General features: G+C 42.5%; 1 protein-coding gene across 1 annotated transcript in view; it reads left to right on the top strand.

Annotated features, from left to right (window-relative positions):
- Positions 1 to 21,017, top strand: part of LOC122060396 (ankyrin repeat protein SKIP35-like) — a 93,006-nt gene extending 71,989 nt beyond the window's left edge. Inside the window, exons 3-4 of the mRNA XM_042623473.1 lie at positions 652 to 1,084; positions 20,103 to 21,017. Coding sequence (XP_042479407.1) covers positions 652 to 1,084; positions 20,103 to 20,909 — 1,240 coding nt within the window. The 3' untranslated portion in view covers positions 20,910 to 21,017. The remainder of the gene's footprint in view (positions 1 to 651; positions 1,085 to 20,102) is intronic.
- The last annotated feature ends 46 nt before the right edge of the window (positions 21,018 to 21,063 follow it).

Here is a 21,063-nt window from a genome sequence, read left to right as displayed (position 1 = left end):
AGGAATCAAGGAACAAGGAAGAACCACTGATCTAGGCGACTATTTTGCTCCGACAGCGGTGAGCTTCATTCTTCTTTGACAGGAGTAGAAATATAGTGGATGACCTTAGGGCTTAGGCACTCATTTTAGCATCACAGAAGTAAGTATAATAAATACTTGTATTTTTTATTTCTTTTCTTTATATTTATAATTTTGTTTCATAATTATGTATTTATATTATATGTTAATATGTTATGATGATTGATGATTGATGATTGATGAAGATGAACTTAGTTTATTCACTTTATTGATTTGTTTTCTTAATGAATATCTTACATTGGTATGAATTTGAACCTTTAATATTTATTTAACATATGAGTAATAGGATTCAACTAAGATTTGAGCCAAATAGATTGGTTTTATAAAAAAATTACACAGGAACGCTTTAGTCAATAAGACGACGCTTTATGCCTGCCTTATCGCTAAGGCGCTCCAAAAGACCCTCAAACGCCTCTGTCGCCTTACCGCCTTAAAAACTATGCAACCTGGTTCCTGTGTTAGTGCGTGAACAATTAAATTTATTTTACAACCTGGTTCTTGTGTCAGTGTTGAAATTTTGCAGAAATCATGGTATTGATAAACCGATTTTTTTCACTATTATTTCTTTGTCAGGTTGCATGAGCGGCTCCAGGAATGCAACGGGGATGAAGTTTTGAAGGCAGAAGCTGGTGCTAAGGTCCAGAAATTTACAGAATGGGCTTTGAAATGCATAGGTTTCCATTCTCGTTGCCAGGGGAATAGGGATAGGGTCAGTCACAGCTCAGCTGTTGAGATCCAACTCCAATTGTCAGCATTCAAGACATTTCTGGATCTTGCTGGTAATCAGCTTACTGGAAAGGACTTCACTGAGGCTTTTGATGCAGCATGCTTTCCCCTCACTCTGTTCTCTAGCTCATTTGACCCTGGTTGGGCATCGGGAATCTCAGCAACTGCAATCCAGGGACTGCTTGGGATGTTGGTAGAAGGGGGTGCAGATAATGTCAATCAGTGCTTTCTTGAAGCCTCACGTTTTGGGAGTACTGAGCTTGTTCGCATCTTATTGCAGGTAACTCAAGGTTCCTTCTTGTAGGATGTGATATGGGTTGCATCCTATTTCTCTTGTATATAGACATATTAGGGATAAATGGTGACTATCGAAGTAAAGTACATATTATTACGTGCCACATTTAGAATTTGTTTCGCATTGGTAAATTTTGATGAGATCGTTATTATTTTTCCCTATAAAAACTGAAGGTCATGTGTGCCAGTTCAAATGACCCAAACAATCTGGTCTATGGTATTCTGTAGGTGCAGCATGGTTAGGAATTTGTTTTGCTGAAAGGTAGGCTTAATGTTTTAGCTAGTTATGAATGTTTTAAAGCTTCAACGACTTGCGTGAAGGTGTTTGGAAATCTGCCTTGGTGCTTGAGCTACAAGACGTGAACCAGAGGCATACGTCTCATATGTACGAGCAATAAGCCAAAATGCTTCATTTATAAGGTGTGGTTAAGGAGGGAGTGATGTAGGATAGCCTTGTATTTGGAAGTTATCGAGCTACACATAGAAGAAAGGATGGTGGCGATCTGGAAAGCAAAAGAATGTGAAGGAGAGAATGCCAATTCAGCAGCTGATGTCCCTCCTGCAGGTAGCGTTCCATTGACAGCCAAGAAGAGCATATGAGTTGGCGATTGAATTGGCTTGACAATGATTGGTTAGACCCCGAATCTGTCTTGGGAATTCCATTCCATTGTTAGGTATAAGATATCTGTCTTGGGGATTCCATTTGACTTTGGGGTTATATCTAGTGGTTTGATCCTTGAGTTAGGTACGTACTGTTATGCATTCCTATGTATTCTTTGAGTTAGGTATTTACTATTATGTATTCCCATTAACATGATGTGAGGTCTAGATTTGGGAGTTCTTGTCTGATGGACTATGGGATCCGCCATTGTGATGTGGGGATGCTTGCATATTTTAATATTTATGGTCGTTTCAGTGATGCGGTTAAAATTTATGGTATACAAATTTATTTTTGGGTTGTTTCATAATTTCTTTTATTATTTTATTGATCCTTTGATTGTCATTGTAGATTGGTTGTAGAGTTTGATTCAAACTCTATTTCAGTTATAGAGTCTGAGCAAGTTTGGTTTCTTGTTTACAAAGTGATGCAGATTCATCACCAAAATAGGCTTGTTTTATTAGGAATAAGTCTAGGGTTGGGTTCCATACATGTTGGGCCTTTAATCCCATGTGTTTTGAGTGTAGTAGATCACTTTTATGGGCCTAAAATGGGGGCTTTAAAGTTGCATACGAGATTACTAGTTTGTTTCCTTTTTCATTATTTTCTTTTTTAGTTGGGTTTAATTTAAGTTATATTTGTTTTCTTAGGAGTCAAGTTATTAGTTAAGTCATCAGTAGTTAGTTTCCTTTTTCTGCTAGTTTCTAATTTCAGTTAGTTCATAATTTCAAATTTTAGTAAGTATTGTGTTCGGAGACTAAATTAAGGTTTCCTTTAAGGAACATTCTATTTTGTAATTCCCTCCCTCATCAACATTATAAATAAAAAAGAGGAGGCTCATAAAGCTGGAACGGTTTGAGGAAAAAAAAATGTTGTCGCTGCTTCTCTGTGAGCAATAGCTGTGTGTTGGTGTTCGATACGATGACTCCTTACGGTGGGAAGCCCTGGAGGATCTTCTTCTTCAATTGTCCTTCTTCTCTTCAAGACTTCATCAAGTACATGGTTGCTGATCATCCAATCAGTTGTGAGCTGGTTTGACTTGTCCAACTTAGCTTTACATTAAGTGTTATTAGAGAATATGGAAGAGAACAACCCTACTGTTGATATGATGGCTGTGATGATGGAGATGTTGATACAGTTGAATCAACAAATGGTGCAAACGGATGAACTATTAGTTAGACTGCAGTGACATGTTGGTATCCCAGAATCATTAATAGCACCTGTAACACCTCTATGGGAAGTGAAGAACCTTTGTTCAAACCAAAAGAACTTGAATTCAAGGTTCCCATTGAAGAGAGAGTTCTTGAAACTTCAAAGACTGAAGGTCAAGAGATAGAAGATTTCACTGAAGGGTTCTATGTTGAAGAGAACATAGTAGGCAATACTGAATCCGTGGACGATGAGGTAGTGGTTGAGAGCACTCCACAACAAGTCTTTGAGATTCATTATGAAAACGAATAACTTGTTCCTCCAATCCTTGTTGAGAAGATTACCAACATTGATGACTCTATGCATACGACAATCACAGTTGGTATCGATTCAGAGGTCGAACATACAGAGTTTGTTATGCCATCATGGTTCTTCGAAAAGAAAGCTCTACGCCTTGAAGAGTATATTCCACAAGTCTACAAGCAGCCGGAATTTAGTTTGGGAACGGTTACGCCTGCAATGCACATGTTGTTTCCCCCTCGTCACTGCAAAATTCGAGGACGAATTTTTTCAAGTTGGGGAGAGTTGATGTAGATTCATCACCAAAATAGGCTTGTTTTATTAGGAATAAGGCTAGGGTTGGGTTCCATACATGTTGGGCATTTGATCCCATGTGTTTTGAGTGTAATAGACCACTTTTATGGGCCTGAAACATGGGCTTTAAGGTTGCATACGAGATTACTAGTTTGTTTCCCTTTTAGTTGGGTTTAATTTAAGTTATATTTGTTTTCTTAGGAGTTAAGATATTAGTTGAGTCAAGACATTAGTAGTTAGTTTCTAATTTCAGTTAGTTCCTAATTTCAGTTTTTAGTAAGTACTGTGTTAGGAGACTAAATTAAGGTTTCCTGTTAAGGAACATTCTATTTTATAATTCCCTCCCCCCATCAACATTATAAATAAAGAAAAGGAGGCTCCTAAAGATGGAACGGTTTTGATGAAGAAATTAATGACTGTTGCTATTGTCTTCTCCATGAAGAGTTGTCTTATGTTTAATCAAGGCTGATGGAATTGGTGTTTGATCCAGTTGACTCTCTGCGGTGGGAAGCCCGAGAGGTCCTCTTAGGTTATCTTCTTCTCCTCTCAATTAGTCAAGAATCTACTGCTGCTGCAACCATCTACGGGTAGTTGATTTTATCTTCTTCCACAGTTTTGCCTAGGAAATCTTCTTAGGTTTCTATTTGATCCCCTGCTGCCTGAAACATTTCAGCCATCCTCTGTACCTGAAAACAGGATTGAACCTCCCTCCCACCTAGTACTACCTTCAATCCAAACCTGTTCCAGTTCTGACCAGCCAAGGGAGATAATAGAAATCTCCTCAATTTTGTCATCTATTGACCTATTCTGCCCATATTTGAAATCGAAAGACTTGCCTTGATTTTTGTTGGTTTCTTTGGGTGTTGGATCATATTATCAGCTGGATTTAGGCCTCTTACAGTCCCTGTTAAGGCCCCATCATCTATTGTTAGTTCTGTTCACAGATTCGTAAGAGTTTTGTAATCAGTAGGTTATTATAGACTTGGTTTTCCTTTTTAATCCTTAGTTGCTTTGTGTTGCTATTCTACTTTGGATATTGGTTGTTCTTTGATAAGTATCCTGCAGTTTGGGATTAGGTTGGTGATCGCTGTCGTGAACGAATCAAAATAAACCTTAACTAAACTATGAGATAGTGGTAAGAAAGGGGTCGAACCCACAGGGAACTATAAGGCTAAATATACTAAGATTGAGGTGAATGTTGTTTTAAAAATCAAATTTTGTAAAATTCAGAATTGAAATTAAAATTAAGTAAGCCAATTAACAAGAACAAGAATTAATGAGAAGAAGCTATCCTTAGGTCTCGAATCCGTTTTGGTATTATTTCCAATTTCTGGTTCATACTACGGTTCACTGAAACTATAAGTTCCAATACAACCACAAAAACACAATCTCTGGCTACCCTAAGCATAACCTATCCTGTCAAGCGCTATCGTCTATCGCTTTCGCTTAGCACGCTTAGTTTGATTGGTTAAAGGGTATCGTTAGTGTATGGCACAGATCAACATAAAATACCATTGTTTGAATAGAATAATTGAATCACAGAGACAAATATTCCAAACTAATTTAACCATTACAAATCTTCCACAATGGGAAGGGGTCTTTAACATCAAACAATCAAGTATGACTTTCAACCAGCAATTAAATAACAATAAATCAAAACTTCATCTAAACTTAAAGATAGAAAGGGAATTTAGCCACTCATGGTACTAATGAATGAAGGGCAGCAATGATGATGGTGGTGATGAACCCTTGGAGCAATGACAATCCTCTCTATGCAATGCTGCCCAGGAAAATCTATCCACAAGAAGGTACAATCCAAGAAGAAAGGAGAACTATGAGAACCAAAAAAGAAAAACCAGCAAGGGGTGATGTATGTGAGGGGTGTGATATGGTAGAGGTGGACTTGGATTAGGAGAGTGAGGGGGGAGAACGTGTGTGATGTAGGAAAGCATGGGAGGTGTGAGAAAATAGGAGAGAAGAGAGAGAGATCAACTAAATTCAGGGCAATTCGGTGGGAGAGAGGGAAACCGTGGCAGGGGAGAAGAAATAGGGAAAAGAAAGAGGGGGATGTGCGTGTAAGATGGGGGAGAAAATAGAGAAATTGTAGGAGGGAGAGGTTTGGTGGGAGATGGAGAACTGTGGGTAGCGTAGTGATGGTATGAGATTAGGAAAGAGTGAGATAGAGATCGGCTAACTTAGGACAAGAGAGAGAGAGAGAGAGAGAGAGAGAGAGAGAGAGAGAGAAATGTGGGATGGGGGAGAGATCCTAGGAGATAGGAGATGGAGAAAGAATAGGGAGAGTATGTGGATGGGAAGAAAGAAAATAGGAGAGAGAAAGATGCGTGAGATTGGAGAGATAAGATAGAGAGAGATCTACTAGAGGAGGGTTTTTAGGAGACGGTTAGGACAAGGAGAGAGAAAAGGTTGAGATAAAGTAGGAGAAGGAGAGAAAGAGAGAAAGAGAGAAAGTAGGAGAGGGAGAAGAGAACGTGTGAAAGGAGAGAGGGAGAACCATGGGGTTTCTCTCTCCTCCTCAATTTCCTTTTTTTATTTTTATTTTCTGTATTCCTTTCTCTTGGAAATTCCAAATCTGCCCTTGCTTCTAGACTGAACCATCTGCATCCATTTAGCATCAAACCTGTGCACCTCTCTTGAAAACCCTACAATCAAAGATCATCCAAATATGTGGACAAATTAATCATGAAAATCTCACTAAAATTAACAATTGAACATTAATTTCATGAATAATTATGACCCGATCAGTTGGCCTTGCCAATCCTAGTTCAACATTACAAAGCTGTAAATAGAACCATGTTGTCTGTTGTTGGACAGAGTAGAACAGTTGAATGAAATTTGAGTTGAAGTATTACCGTACCTTGGTTTGATCGTGGGTTGCACGGTTCTTTCCCCTTCCCATCGTTTGGTCATTCTTCCTGTTCCTTCAGGTACTCTCTTTCACTCCTTCCATCTGTTCATTATTTTCTACTCCCCTATTCATCCTTCCCTTTCCCTACTTTAGTCAGTTTCCTCCCTCTGTTTTGTGACTGCCAAACTTATCGGGCAATAGAAACTTGTTAGAACTCTCTCATAAACAATCTGTTGAGCTCGACTCATTGAGCGATAGAAAACTCGAAAAAACTCTCTATTAACAATCTGTTGAGCCTGAGTTTCGGGTCGAAGGACGCCTTGGGCAACCAAATCCCTAGATCCCCTCCCATAAGGTCTCCACTATTGTGAGAAAGCTAACCAGTTGCAGGTCTGAGCCTGCAAGTACCACCTGCAAGCTTTCAGAGGCTATATTCTATTATTAAGGTGAGGGTTCTTAACTGAGTTTTATAGAATACTTGGTTGCGATTTGAATTCCCAAAATCCCAAGTTGATTGGGTTTCTTGCGAGGAGGGAGAACCCTCCTTCTATCTAAAACCCTTGCTGCTGGTGTGTTCTTTGATCGTGAGGAAGAAGAAGCTTCTTCTTATTAAATACAACTTTTATCCTATTTTTCCCACATTTATTTTAGTTCCAAGTAAAACCCTCCACTTCTAAGTTCTGTTACAGTTTGACCCTCTCACTTGTTACTTTACATAGATGGTGCAGACTTGCTTAAGAAATTACAAGATTGCCATTAATCTTTTAGAATTGAATTATTTGTTCATTAGTGGGCCCATAGTGATCCAATTTAAGGCTTTTGAAACCCGGCATCACATCAATTTTTATCAAAGAAGAATTCTCTTGTAGTTTCTAACCATGGTAGGGCAATCTTACATTACCAATTCTAAGTTGCACAAGTTATATCAGGATCCGATTGAGAGAACAAAAGCCTTAGGCTAAAATTAATAAGTTCATGGAAGAAACACAAAGCCTCTTTACGAAGTTTCATGCCTAAAGGACTGTCAAACAAGTAGAGGTCGCAAAGCCCTCAACCTTACCCACCTTGCCTTTACGGATGATCTCATGATCTTATCAAAGGCCGACCCTTGCTCCATACAATCCATCATTTCCTGCCTTCACTTCTTTGAGGACTGGTCTGGCCTTTGCATCAACCTCTTCAAATCCCATATTTTCTTGGCTGGTGTTTCGGATGAGGTTAAAACCTCCCTTCTGGGCATCTCGGGCTTCTCCATTGGATCTCTCCTAGTCAAATATCTGGGCATCCCTCTTATTACTGCTAGGCTTATTTCCCATCATTACTCCCCTATGCTCGATCTTATTCAGAAAAGGCTTTAGCTCTGGAAAGGAAAGCTCCTATCCTATGCGGGTAGGTTGGAGCTTATCCGTTCCGTTCTCCAATCCTGTCACATCTATTGGTTTGGCTCCTTCCGGCTTCCTCAGTCCATCATCAAAGCGGCTGAAAATATTATCTGTTCTTTCCTTTGGAAAGGTGCTATCAACAAAATTCTTCAATCCCATCAAATGGTCCTCTGTCTGTTGGCCCAAATTTGAAGGGGGTCTGGGCCGTTATGTTAACTCTGCTTGGATTCTTAAGCTTATATGGAAGATCTCCTGCCAGGCTATACAATCCTCCAGCTCCTTGGAGCTCTTGCACCCCCCTCCTCAACTCTGCAATGACCTCTTGGGTCTTTTGGAATATCTGAGGCCTTAACTCTTTGGCCAAGCAACAAGAGCTCCATTCCTTCATTAAATCCTCTTGCCTTGACTAGAGTTCCTATAGATAGAGCTCCCAGCATTGCCGCCTCTATTGCTCCCTTCTTGGTCTATGATCTCTAATTACCCCTCCTCCCATGATGGAGGGCTAGTAGGGGAAATGAAGAAATCCCTGAGAGAACTCAGAGTTGCAGGGGGAGAAAGCGCACAAAGAAGGAGGGGAGGGGAAGAGAATCGCAGACACACAATATTCAACTCATAACTTCGTTCTTTAGTATGCTTTTGTCTATCAGTTACAACCAAATTTGTAGGAAAAATAAACGACATAAAAATAGAAACTCAACTGAAATAGAAGCTAACCTAAACTATGTAGCAATACATAAAAGGAAATAAGCTCTACACTGACTCTAACTCCTACGTACTCAACTTTTTAAAATAAGTAGAATAAAATAAAGAATATACTATGCTCCCAAATAAATTAGACTAATAAAATTCTACTAGATCCAAGACTCAAATATGGATCCGGTTATCTCTATCTGGATACCTAGATGGGTATGGATCACTCTATGGGTGCATATCTGCATCACCCCTCTTGGCCATATATGGGATCTCTGGATCCCATCAAAGCTCAAAGCCATTTCATCCTTCTCCTCCCAATGCATCCACCTTAGTGTCTTTGATTCCTCCAATTCCTTTACCCTCACGTTTTCTATAATTTACGCCCTTAATGTTGTAACCCAGTAGTCACTGAGGGGGGGTGAATCAGTGAGTCAAATTCCGATCCCCCAAAACATGTCTGCTATCTGAGCAAGCAAACCCTGATACACCTGTCCCTGTACCTGTACCTGTACCTGTCCCTGTTTGCACGCAGTCGTATGCACACTCAGCCTCTCATTGGCACTTCCAAGTGTGCACATCCATTCCATAATCCACGCACTTCAATATAAAATTCAAACAAGCAACCACAGCACAGGGTTTTTACGAGGTTCGGCAATTTGCCTATATCCCCGGAGTAGTGCCTAAAGGTTTCGTACCTACTCAATACACTACTTTTGACTGCACTCACAGTCGGGAGCACTCACACCCAATTTTCTCAAGCCAAAGCTGAGATGGCACTCGCAATGCTGGTACAGTGTGTAGCACCCACTACACGGGAGCACCAACTTCCAGTGCTTAGCACCCACTAAGCACTCAATAAAGAATACAATAAATTTGGGCTTATATCAATGCCCTACAGTCAAGCCCTGCCTAGCATATACATCCACAACTAGCTAACATGCTTATAGTTCATCCACAATTAACTTAGCATGTATACAATTCATCCACAACTAACCCTAGCATACATAGATATCATTATACATGCATATAATGTAAATCCAAGGTTAGAGAATCTCACAACCAGTTGCTTGGGATGATTGGGAACTTGCACTGACAAGTTTGGTGTTCACACCTTCTCTCTCCTTTGGCTTCTTACTCTTCAAAGCAACCACAAGAAAACCCTCTCTTGCTTTCTTCTCTTCTTCTTTGGCTTTGAGTCAATGCATCATCAACACACCTCAACCACCTCCTCAAACCCCCATTAATGGAGTAAATGAAACTCCCATTGAGCAACAAAACCCATTCATGGTTCTACCAACAAAGGGGGAAGCTCCTCTCTTCATTCTTCTTTTTCCTTTGGCTTATAAATAAGGTATCATTAATACCACCCAACTACCTTTCTAAACCACCATTAATGGAGTGTAAAACAACTCACATGAAACCTTCAAGCTCTTCAATGGTCAACAATGGAGGGAGGAGTTTTACACACAAAATTCGTAGCCTTACACTCTCTAAAACCCTTATTTTTTTCTTCCAATGTGTAGAGCTCGAAAAAATGAAGAAGCTACAACTTGAATGGACGAATTTGGCCTTGTGGTTAGGGAGATATGGCCTTTTGAAATTTGAGCAATGAGGTAGCTTGAAATGGAATCTTCGGAGCTAGGCGTGGCGTACGTTGGCAGCACGCGGAACAATGGCGCAGATCTGGTCGTTGATCTCATAAAAAAATATATTTAATCTGAGCCGTCGGATATAAATAACGGACAAGAAAGCATAACTACAAGATTGGAACCTTGATGATGTTATGCTGACGCAATAAGTGAGCGGTCAGACCGTTGTCGACGTGCCATTGGCTGCGTCAGCGCAATATACGGTGGCTGTCGGCTATCTCTCATGAAGGCTGAAATGGATTACAACCGTTGGATTAAGATCTTCAGATCTGGTTTAAACATCTCATGAGATCATGAAAAATAATATCTATCCATGCCACTTTTTGTATGTGCATAACACCGTAGCGCACCTTGATCCTGTGCAACGCCAGCATATGGTTCTTGATAAATTTGACCAATGGCAAACCTCGCGCAAGCATATTAATCGTCCGATCCAGCGCCAAATTGTGAGCACTCTCAGATGGGAATCAAGCCTACGTGGCTCAATTGGAGCCGTCCATTAAGGATCTCTTTGATTCTTTTAAATAGCAGTTAAGCCCCTGCTCCCATAAACTTCAATGCCAGAAACCCCTTATCAACTCAGACCTTTAAAACCTTGAAATTACACAAAAATCTTTGAAATTTCAAAATTAAAATCTGGAAAATCCACCCAACACCGAAAGCAATTGGTGATTTTCCGGGTTGGATTTTCGAACCGGCTTCACAGAAACACATGTAACTTTTTCGTACGATTTCTGATCGAAACGAAACGAAATGCGTTGGAACCATGACTGGACGCACTACAACTTTCCAGAAGACCCTATCATTTGACTCAGCCATGTAAAAAGACCAAAATGCCCTTAGACCTTTCCAACACCGCATCTTCCTCATACGGAATCGAAACTCGACGAAATCATAATTGGTGGAAAGATTTGATTTTTTTTGTGTCGTTACATGGAGAAAATTTCTTCAAAAAATTCATCTTCGATGCCGAAACTGCCCCCGACTGCCACAAAGCTATATTTTGACCGCAGATGCCGTAACTTCTTCATACGGTATCAGAATGCAACAAAATCAAAAGTATTAGACCAGATAAATTACAATCTATCTTTTTCACGAAGAAACGATCTTCCAAAAATGTCATTTTCACTGTCGAAAATGCCCTCGAGCATAAATAGGCCAATTTTGTTAGTTTTGACCCGAAAACCTGCACCACCTACCATGGATGAATCAAATTACTCCATACACACAATGTGGCTATGTTATCTCATCGGTAACACTGAACGTTGTCATGTCATCACTTTCGGACACGTCACCCAAATTGACCACATCATCACCGCCATGTGGCTGGGTTGCCAACAAGGACATACATAAAACAACACTTAACTGGGCATCTAACAGATTCCTCCTTTGGGCCGATCTTCTCTTATCACTCTTCAGGTTAAATCTTCTCCTTGGGGCATGGGTGGAGACTTCAATGTTGTTAGAGCTGCCCATGAGAAACTAGGTTCTTCCCCTACTGGCCCAAATGATGCTGATGCTTTTAATGATTGTATTGAGGCTATTAGCATGCATGACCTTAGATGGTCTGAGACCAAATTTTCTTGGCACAATAAGCGTAGTGGTTCCAACGAATTGCTTGCAAACGTGACCGACTTTTGGTCAATGAAGCTTGATGTAGTAGGGCTGCCAAGAGGAGAGCTTGAGCTGACCAGATTATGGTCCAGCTCAGCCCTGGTTCAACCCAACAAACCAGGGCAAGTAGCATGATGATCTCTTATGGCCCCATCAATCTCAGAAAGTTGATCTCCAATTCTCTTCTCAATAGAAGCTCCTAGAAGACCCTCCAGCTATCCTTTAAAGTTGAAGAATTGAAGCTTTAAGGGAGGAGTCCAAAAGCAATCGAATTGCATCTTCAAGGTAGGAGACCAGCAGCCATCAAATTGCCCAATTAGAGTAAGATTAGTTTCCTTTTTTATTGCTATTTCCTTTTGTCTTGTTGAAAAATTAGTTTGTTTGTTAGTTACTTAGTTCCTTTTAGGAGTCAAAATTAGTTTCATTTTAGGAGTCTTAAGTTAGTTTCCTTTTTGGAGTTGTTACGCTCAACATGTACTCGCCAATACCAACATGACATGTGGAGCTAAGGCCGAGTGAGATGGCTGGGGCTGAACTAGTCTTAGGGATCGAGGAAATAACCCAGTACTGGCTCAAGGTTTGTTTACCACCAAATCTATATCCATTCAGCATATAATCGAGCAACCAAGTTACCATGAGCGCACAATGAATTGTTGATAAAGGAAGCAGCAGTTTGGCAAGGGGGATCCACTCCCAGTCGAATACGTAGACCCCAAGCAAGGAACATATATTTCCTAATCAGGAAAGATCACCAAAAAGGACTCCTAGTTGTCCTTGAAAGGAAGGGGAATCCCCCATCAATCGGGATATTGAAGGTTCCTACAAGTGGGATTACCGTTATCTATGCACTCTCCAAACGTTGCTCATACTATGCTTAAACTCCTACCAGCATTAAAACACTTACCAAGTTGGGACTCTCCGTGATTGCCTCACTCCAACTCCATTGATCAACTATAAATATCCAGGTAAAGCCCCCCTTCAAGGGGATCAAAACTTTTCCATTCTGCTTGGAACTACTCTTTGTAGAGAGATCTGACTTAGGCATTCGAGAGTCCCCCACCTAAACGCTCACTCTATTGTTTGTTCTTCTGTGCAGGACATACGAAAAGCCTAAGACAATTTCTTGCGGCAAAAGATTGGCACCGTCTATGGGAACTTATTAGCATAATCGGTAACTGATAGTCATGGTTAGGTAGAGTAAGCGTTTGGGTGGTATGCAGCCACCACCACTCCCTCCTATGGCTGGACAGTAGATCATCCCGGAGGTTGACCAGGTACGAACCAGTAAGTAGGAAGACTGGTAGGGCACTGAGACCCCACTACCAATGGAAATCCTTCTTCCTTCACCACTCGACCAGCTAGACCCTAGCGCACTTGCCACTAATTGCAAGGTTTACAACTTCAAGTGCTGGAGACGAACTCCTTGTTTAGACATCTGCTTCGACAGTTTGGATCACCACTTCTTGATGTTCCACCTTCCGTGGCTCAAGCGAGTGTAGTGCTGCCATGAAGACCAAGACCTGCTTGGGATGTGGGCAATCGTACGGGTTCTGTGAATACGCACCGATGACAAGACCCACCACTCGCTGACCGGCACAAGACTCCCAACAGGCATACGCATCTCCTTGGTGGCTCAAGAGGTGACACTTAGCCCCGGAAGCATTGACTCGTCGAAGGTCAACTAGAGGATCTGTGCCAAGGGGACGAAGCTCCACTAGGTGGCTTGTCCTACCAAAGAGGGTGCGTCCCCCCCCCCCCCCCCCCCCCAGAAAGACGAGTCTACAAAGGAGGCACAACTCGCCACGAGTCTTTGCTTGGAGTCCTAGGGAAGAGGATGATCATCCACGCCGAGGAAGGAAAGATAAACCAAGACTTCTAGATGGCCCATGAACTCCCGAGAGACGAAGGGAAGGAACTGAAGCTGCCCGTTCTGATAGAGAAAGCAGTCTAAATCGTCGCCTCCGCGCACTTGACGAGACGATAAATAACCTGAAGAAGTCGACCACTGGAATGCCCATTTCAGAGAATCATCATGCATATTACATCTATTTCATCTCTGCAGCTGGGTTTCCAGATCTGGGATAAAAATCCCATGTTAGCAAAGTGAAAACCTAATTTATGGGTCATTGCAGAGATGGAACAAACCTGTATTCTTCCAAGTATTACAGGAACAACATGCATGCAACACCTCTTTTAGGTCTCTACAGCTGAATAGATCTCTACTGCTAAATTGAGCTAATCCTATGCATGCATAACTGAAAACCCATTTATGGATGACTGCAGAGATGGATACAGATCTGAATCCTCCCCAAATTCACAAGGACAACATATACATGACACCCATACAGTCTACAGATAAACCACACCAAGTCCCATGCATGCAGGCCATGGTTCCAAGTTCTGTGTGGCCGCCTGCTTAGGAAACTTGGCTAACTGTACAACTACACTACTGAATCGAGTAATCAGAGACGGTACTCAGCTTACATACCTGGGTACAGCAGCAGGAGGAAGTGCGGCAACCATGGACAGCAACCTCCCATGCATGGAAGCTTCACACCTTCCTTCTCTTCTCATCTTCTCCTCTCCACCGAATTCCAATTTGTGAATGGGTGAAATGAGAGAATGGGAGGATGGAATCTCTTTTTTAGTGAATTCACTTAAACCACTAAGGCATGTTTGGTTTGGGGCTTTAAAAAATTAAATTGAATTAACCCCGTGTACTGCTATGTGGGCCCACCTGATGCTTTGCATGTCAGGTGCTCGGGCCGAGTAACACATAAATGACCTGGAAGAAGCCTTCAAAGTGCATAGGAGAAATCAAATGAAATTGAACCCCTTAAAGTGTGCTTTTGGAGTCACCTTAGGAAAGTTCCTGTGATTAATAGTTTCCAAAAGAGGACTTGAAGTTAACCCATCCAAAATCCAGGCCATCCGAGATATAATGCACCCTCAGAACGTCAAAGAAGTTCAGAAGGTCGTTGGCCAAGTGGCAGCGCTCAACCGCTTTGTCTCCCCCTAGTTGGAGATAAGTGTCTCCCATTCTTCAAAACCTTGAAGAACCTTCAATGACCCAAAGACTGCCAAGATGCATTTGAAGCTCTAGATATCTATCTCGAATCACCACCTCCTTGATCTGACCAGAATTGGGAGACGAATTGCATATCTACATAGCGGTGTCGCCAGTGGTGGTCAGCGCAGCAGATGCCGATCTACTATGTTAGTCACATCCTTGATGCTAAGACAAGATACCCAGGACCAGAGAAACTAGCCTTTGCGTTAGTTGTTGCTGCTTAGAAATTGAGGCTGTACTTCCAAGCTCACATGATTGCGGTCCTTATTGACGAACCATTGAAGAAGATCCTCTATAAGTCTAGCACATTCCGTAGGCTGGTTAGTTGGTCGGTAGAGCTGAGCGAGCACGATATAGAATACTGACCCAGAATTGCCATCAAGGGTCAAACCTTAGTCGATTTCATGGCTGAGTGCACACTGACCGAGGAAGAAATTTAAAAAGGCGCTTCCCCCCCCTAAGGACTTGGACATTGTACGTCGACAGATCGAGTAATGTAACTAGGAGTGGAGCCAGCCTAATTTTATCAAGCCCCAAGGGGCTTAAGATCCAGTAAGCCATGCGATTCGGGTTTCTCGCCATGAACAACGAAGTTGAGTATGAGGCCCTTGTAGCTAGACTTCGAGACACTCAAGCGGTAGAAGCCACCGAGCTCCTCGTCCACAACGACTCACAACTCATCATCAATTAGGTGAACTGTCAATATGAAGCGCGAGGAGGTAGAATGCTGAACTACCTAAGGAAGGTGAGAACCTGGTTGCCTAATTCGCCAGGTTTGAGATCAAACAAGTGTCCAGGACTGGAAACGCGTAAGCAAATGCTTTTTTTACACTAGCAACAACGAATTATGAAGAGATGGGTAGCACAATATATATGGAGGTGCTATGAAAACCGATCCATAAGGAGGAAGTCTACTACAATGAAGAAAGTTCGAGCTGGATGGACCCCATTATAAAAAATATGAAGGATGATGCTTTGCCAGAAGACTGAGTAGAAGGTCGGAAAGTAAAAAAGAAGAGCAACAAACTACATCCTAGAGGTTGGAGTCCCATACAAAAGGCATATTTCTGGACCCTCACGTGCCTCGATTCGACTAAGGTTGAGTACGCTTTGGTCGAGGTACATGAAGGAACATGTGGAAATCACCTGGGAGACCAAGTCTGGCATATAAGCATGGGTTAAAGTATCTCCGATATGATATGATACCCCTCCGATACGTATCTTAACTTTAGCCGATCGATACCGATACTTTAATCATTGATCTTTAGCATATCTTAGCGTATCTCCGATACGTATACTAAATTTAGCCGACTGATATGGCGACCGATATCGATACTTTAATCCTTACATATAAGGTCTTTTGGCAAGATTCTACTGGCCAAAGATGCAGTAAGATGCAATGAGCTACGTTCAAACATGTTTGAAGTGCTAGATCTATGCTCCAGTGCTGCATCAGTCCGCATTCGAGCTGACATCCATTCTTTGCTGGATTCCCTTTGCCATGTGGGGCATAGACATTTTTAGACAATTCGTGCCGGCCAAAGGCAATGTCAAGTTCCTCATAATCACTATTGACTATTTTACCAAGTGGGTCGAAACTCGCCTGTTGGCCAGAATAACTGAAAAGAACGTAGAGAAGTTTGTCAGAGATGATGTGATCTACAGGTTCGGGACCCCCAAGATTCTGCTGATAGACAATAGGCAGTAGTTCGACAATCCCCCTTTCAGACGATTTTGTGACACGTATCACATTGAGTTTCGCAATACCTCAGTTGCGTACCCCCAGGTAAACGGTCAACTCAAAGTAACTAACCGAACTATGCTAGACGGAATCAAGAAACGACTCGATCAAAAGGCGTCCAAATGGTTTGTTGAGCTACTCAATGTTCTTTGGGCATATCGGACCACGGTTTGGACCCCAACTGGCGAACACCATTCTGACTAGCATATAGAATCGAAGCTTTTGCACTGTTTGAAGTCCTTGTAGCTTCACACAGATCTCGGACCTTCAATGAGGAGACAAACGACATGGGGCTATGAGCTAACTTAGAGTTCCTGGATGAGGCAAGAGAAATGGCTCCAATGAGAAATGAGGCATACGAGCTAACACGGGTGAAGAAGGTCTTCCAACCAGGAGTTCTGTTACTCCGAAAGGCCTAGGGTTCCAACCCACGAAACGTGAACAAGCTGAGCGCAAACTGAGAGGGACTATATATAGTCTCCAAGATGGTACGCCCAAGAACCTACCATTTGAAGACTTAGGTGGGAGAAGCCATACGTAGGGCATGCTTGGAGAACCTAAAAAGAAAAAAACACTATTAGTAGGCCTTCATGGATCAGTAGGGCCAAACTATTTTTAGTATCTGGAAAGCTACTTTTAGTTTTCAAAATCTAATTTCTCGTTCAGATTTTCTTTTCAAATTTCAGTTGTTACTCATTCACTTAGTCATTTCAATTCAAATTTTACGGCACAAATTGAAGTACCAAAGAAGTTACAGAGCTAAAATCTAAAAAAGACCGACCACCATAGGTCGACAATTATGAAGACCAACCCCGAGGTTGGCAATAAGAAAAGATCAACCACCATAGGTTAGCAATTGCGAAGACCAACCTCGAGGTTAGCAATAAAAAAAGACCGATCACCATAGGTCAGAAATTGCGAAGACCAACCACCCGAGGTTTGCAATAAAAAGGACTGACCACAATAGGTCGGCAACTGTGAAGATCAACCTCAAGGTTGGCAACCACAAAGACTGGCCACCGAGGTTAGCAATTGAAAGGACCGATCGCTGACAATTGGCCCTCACAAACCTGCATCAAGCAACCAAAGGATTCAAATCCACAAGATAAATGGTCTTACACAAAAGGGAAAGGAAAGAATGATCTACTAAAAACCAGGATTAGTTGGTTAGCATGAAACAAAAATGTTGAGGCACCAATTCGGTGAAGTTTATCATTCAGACATTAAATAGAAGGCTGAAGTGCCAATTTACAAGTGGCCGAAGGGCCAATTTTAAAAAAGAAAAAGAAAAGGGGGAGGCTCACTATTCCCCAACCAACTCCTCTGCACTTTCCTCATTGTTTCCTATCCGAGTAGGGCAAGCCCTTGCTCCTCAAGCTTCTCCTCTGAAGTGAGGGCAGTAGCAAGCCTGAAAGGAAAAAAAATGAAGGCAGGCTGCAACCCGAGGACGAAGTCATGGCAGGCCCGTGCCCCTAGGATATACACATCCAAGTGAAATGATGATACATAGGAGTCAAAGGCCTTGGAGCCCTTGTGGTCCTCTGCAGCTCGTTCACCCACCTTCTCTAGATGCTCCTGCGCTGGCTTTAGATCAGCCTCTAATTGGGTCTCTCGTCTGTCCACAGCTTCTTTGGTTCCAATTGATAAGGCCATCCTTCTCCGCGATAAGGGCTAGCCAAATCCTTTGAGAGCTTGGTGACACACCCCAGAAGACTTTTCCTGATCAGCCTAGTGAGCCTGGTTTATGGGTTGCAACATCCGCGGTGACTTGGGCCTCAAGAATGGTCACTCGATCCTGAAGTTCAGACAGAGAGGCCACAACCATGTCGCATTCACTAGTGGCCATGGAGATCTGCTTTGTCAGGGCCTCCAACGCCCTGTTTGGCCTCGTGATCGGTTTGCCGAGCGCATCCACCCAATCATAAGCCTCCGCAGCAAATGACACGTGCTGCGAAAGAAAAAAGTTAGTAAATCAAAGCACGAAAGAGACCACTGCGCTACAAAAAGCGTAGTTCACTTACCGGGTGAGTATGATCCTCCCTCTTTTGAGGATATCTTCTTGTTTCTCGTCCTTTAGTAGCCGCTTGTCCCGGGATAATGAACACCACAAAGCCAGACGCTAGCTGTCTCATGCCCATCGAACATTGAATGCTCTTCAAAGGGCACACTCCTCGACCTAGTCTGATTGGCAAGCACCACCGTGGCCTGGACCTGCTCAGACCTCTCGACAGAGCGTCCCTCTGGGTCGGGAAACTCGGTAGTTGAGTGTACCATCACCATTGAGGGCAAGCCTCTTAACAGAACCACTTCCTGAGCAGGAGCATCATCAGCAAGCAGATTAGTGCCCTCAGATGCAGGGGAGACCTCAACCTGCTCCATCATGGCGGATTGGGAGGCCTCAGTCGTAGCCACCTCGGCGGGGGAAGGGATAGCAACGACCCTTTTCCTTTTCTTCTGCCGCCTCTCTAGGGGTCACTGAGCAGACTCAGCTTCTCGTTCTTGCAACACCTCTTCCTAATCCTTATTCCAAGCCTGGTCTCCTAGGTCTACTCTTACCTCCTCCGTAACGACACTTTTGTCTGTCCCCCTCCGCTCTGACTCTTTGGTATGTAGTCATATATATTTAGACCGATGGATTCATATACAGTCATCATGGTATTTTTCTTTTGTTTACTTGGACTTTGTGTGGTCTTCTTTCAGGACACCTGATTCAATTCGTTTGGATCATGGTGTGTTTCTATTCTTGACTTGGACTTAGTGTTTTCTACTCTAGGATGACTGATTTGATTCATTTGGATCGACAAGCAGAGAAAGGATTTCCCTATTGGATTGTAAGTTTGTTGAAACTTGCTTGAAACATGGGAAAAACATGGTGGATAGGCAAAACTGACTCAAGAAGGGAGGCTCTTTATCATTTCCTTCCTTGATTAGACTTCAACCAAATTGCAAGAGCCAGAAAAGCCTCTTCTGGGATGATTGTATAGAATGTCCTTGAAATAAGTAACTTGCAATACGTGACGTGCTCTATTCTCTGTGGACCTTTTTGTGCAGAGTATATTGAAACGTCCTTCAATTGATTATGGTGTATATTCTGCTCTGTTTCTATTTCTTTACCGTGTCATTCTTTTCCTTGGTACTCCTCTGTTTTTGCTACTCTGTGTGTGTGTGTGAGAGAGAGAGAGAGAGAGAGAGAGAGAGAGAGACTGCTTAAGAGTTTCTGTTTACCTTGATTCACTGTTGCCTGTTCTGACATGTCCTTGAAATAAGTAATTGCTCCAATATGTGATGTGCTCTATTTTCTGTGGACCTTTTTGTGCAGAATATATTGAAACGTCCTTCAATTGATTATGGTGTATATTCTCTGCTATATTTCTATTTCATTACCCTGTCGTTCTTTTCCTTGTATTCCTTCTTTGTATTTGCTGCTGCTCTGTGTGTGTGTGTGTGTGTGTGTGTGAGAGAGAGAGAGAGAGAGAGAGAGATCATGAATGCTCAAGAGTTTCTGTTTACTTTGATTCACTGTTGCCTGTTCTGACTTGAGTTCCTTTTCCTGCTTTCCTTTTGTGGTCCTGGGCTTATTCTTTTTAGATAGCTCAAAGGAACAGCTTGGACGTCGATGTTGACCTTGCCCTAGGTTTTGCTTCCCACTACTGCAAGATTGGAACAATGGAGTGTCTTGTGGAAGAGGGAAATGCAATTGCATTTTTGGGCCCTTTGATGAGAGCTGCTGAGAGGGGTTGCATGCAGGTTGTCCAATGGTTTGTCCAAAGGGGCTGCCGGGACATGGAGCTTTGCCTTGCCCTCACCGCAGCTACCTCTAGCAGCCAAGTAGGGATAGCTGCCTACCTTCTCCCGCATGTCCCCCAGCATGTCCTTGCTGCTCTCAGCATTGAGATCCTGAAAGCTGCCGGAGAGCGAAGTGGTGGGTCCTTAGATGGCATTGCGTTCCTCCTCCACTCTGATTTTCTGGGGGACCCTGTTGCCACCTATGCAGTAGCAGACAGCATTGCAAGATCAGACGATGAAGCTGTGGCTCCGGACTTGAAGGCGTACCTGCAGGAGCACTGGTCAGAGGCTGCATTTTTGGATGGGTTGAGGCAGGAACAGGATCATTATGTGAACATTAGGAGAATATTGAGGTGGGGTGGGTCACCGATATGCCTGAGGGATCTCCCAGGCCCCCTCAGGGTGGCAATCACATACTTGCCTTTGTACAGGGAGTGTCTAGCAGTTCATGGCTGCTTGCTATCGCAGCGGCTAAGGGGACAACTTGTGGAAGCAGCAAGAAGGCTTGACGGTGGGCTGGTGAATGAGAATAGCCAGGGGAAAGACCTCCTGGCTGTTTTGGAGCATCATCTTCCGCTGTTTTTGCTCTGTGGTCCAAATGTTGCTTAGTGTATGATTGAGTCTCCAATTTTCACTTCTCTCCAAATATATAGCATCACCATCATAAAAAAAAAAAAATATAATAATAATAATATATTTAGCAGGGTTTGAAGGTGACAAGTTAGCCAAATTGGGTTTTTTTTTTTTTTTTTTTTTTTTTTTT

The sequence above is a fragment of the Macadamia integrifolia genome, chromosome 14, assembly GCF_013358625.1.
Source record: "Macadamia integrifolia cultivar HAES 741 chromosome 14, SCU_Mint_v3, whole genome shotgun sequence".
Classification (NCBI taxonomy): Eukaryota; Viridiplantae; Streptophyta; class Magnoliopsida; order Proteales; family Proteaceae; genus Macadamia; species Macadamia integrifolia.
Note: the sequence above shows the minus strand (reverse complement) of the source record. Positions and strands in the feature narration are given on the sequence as shown.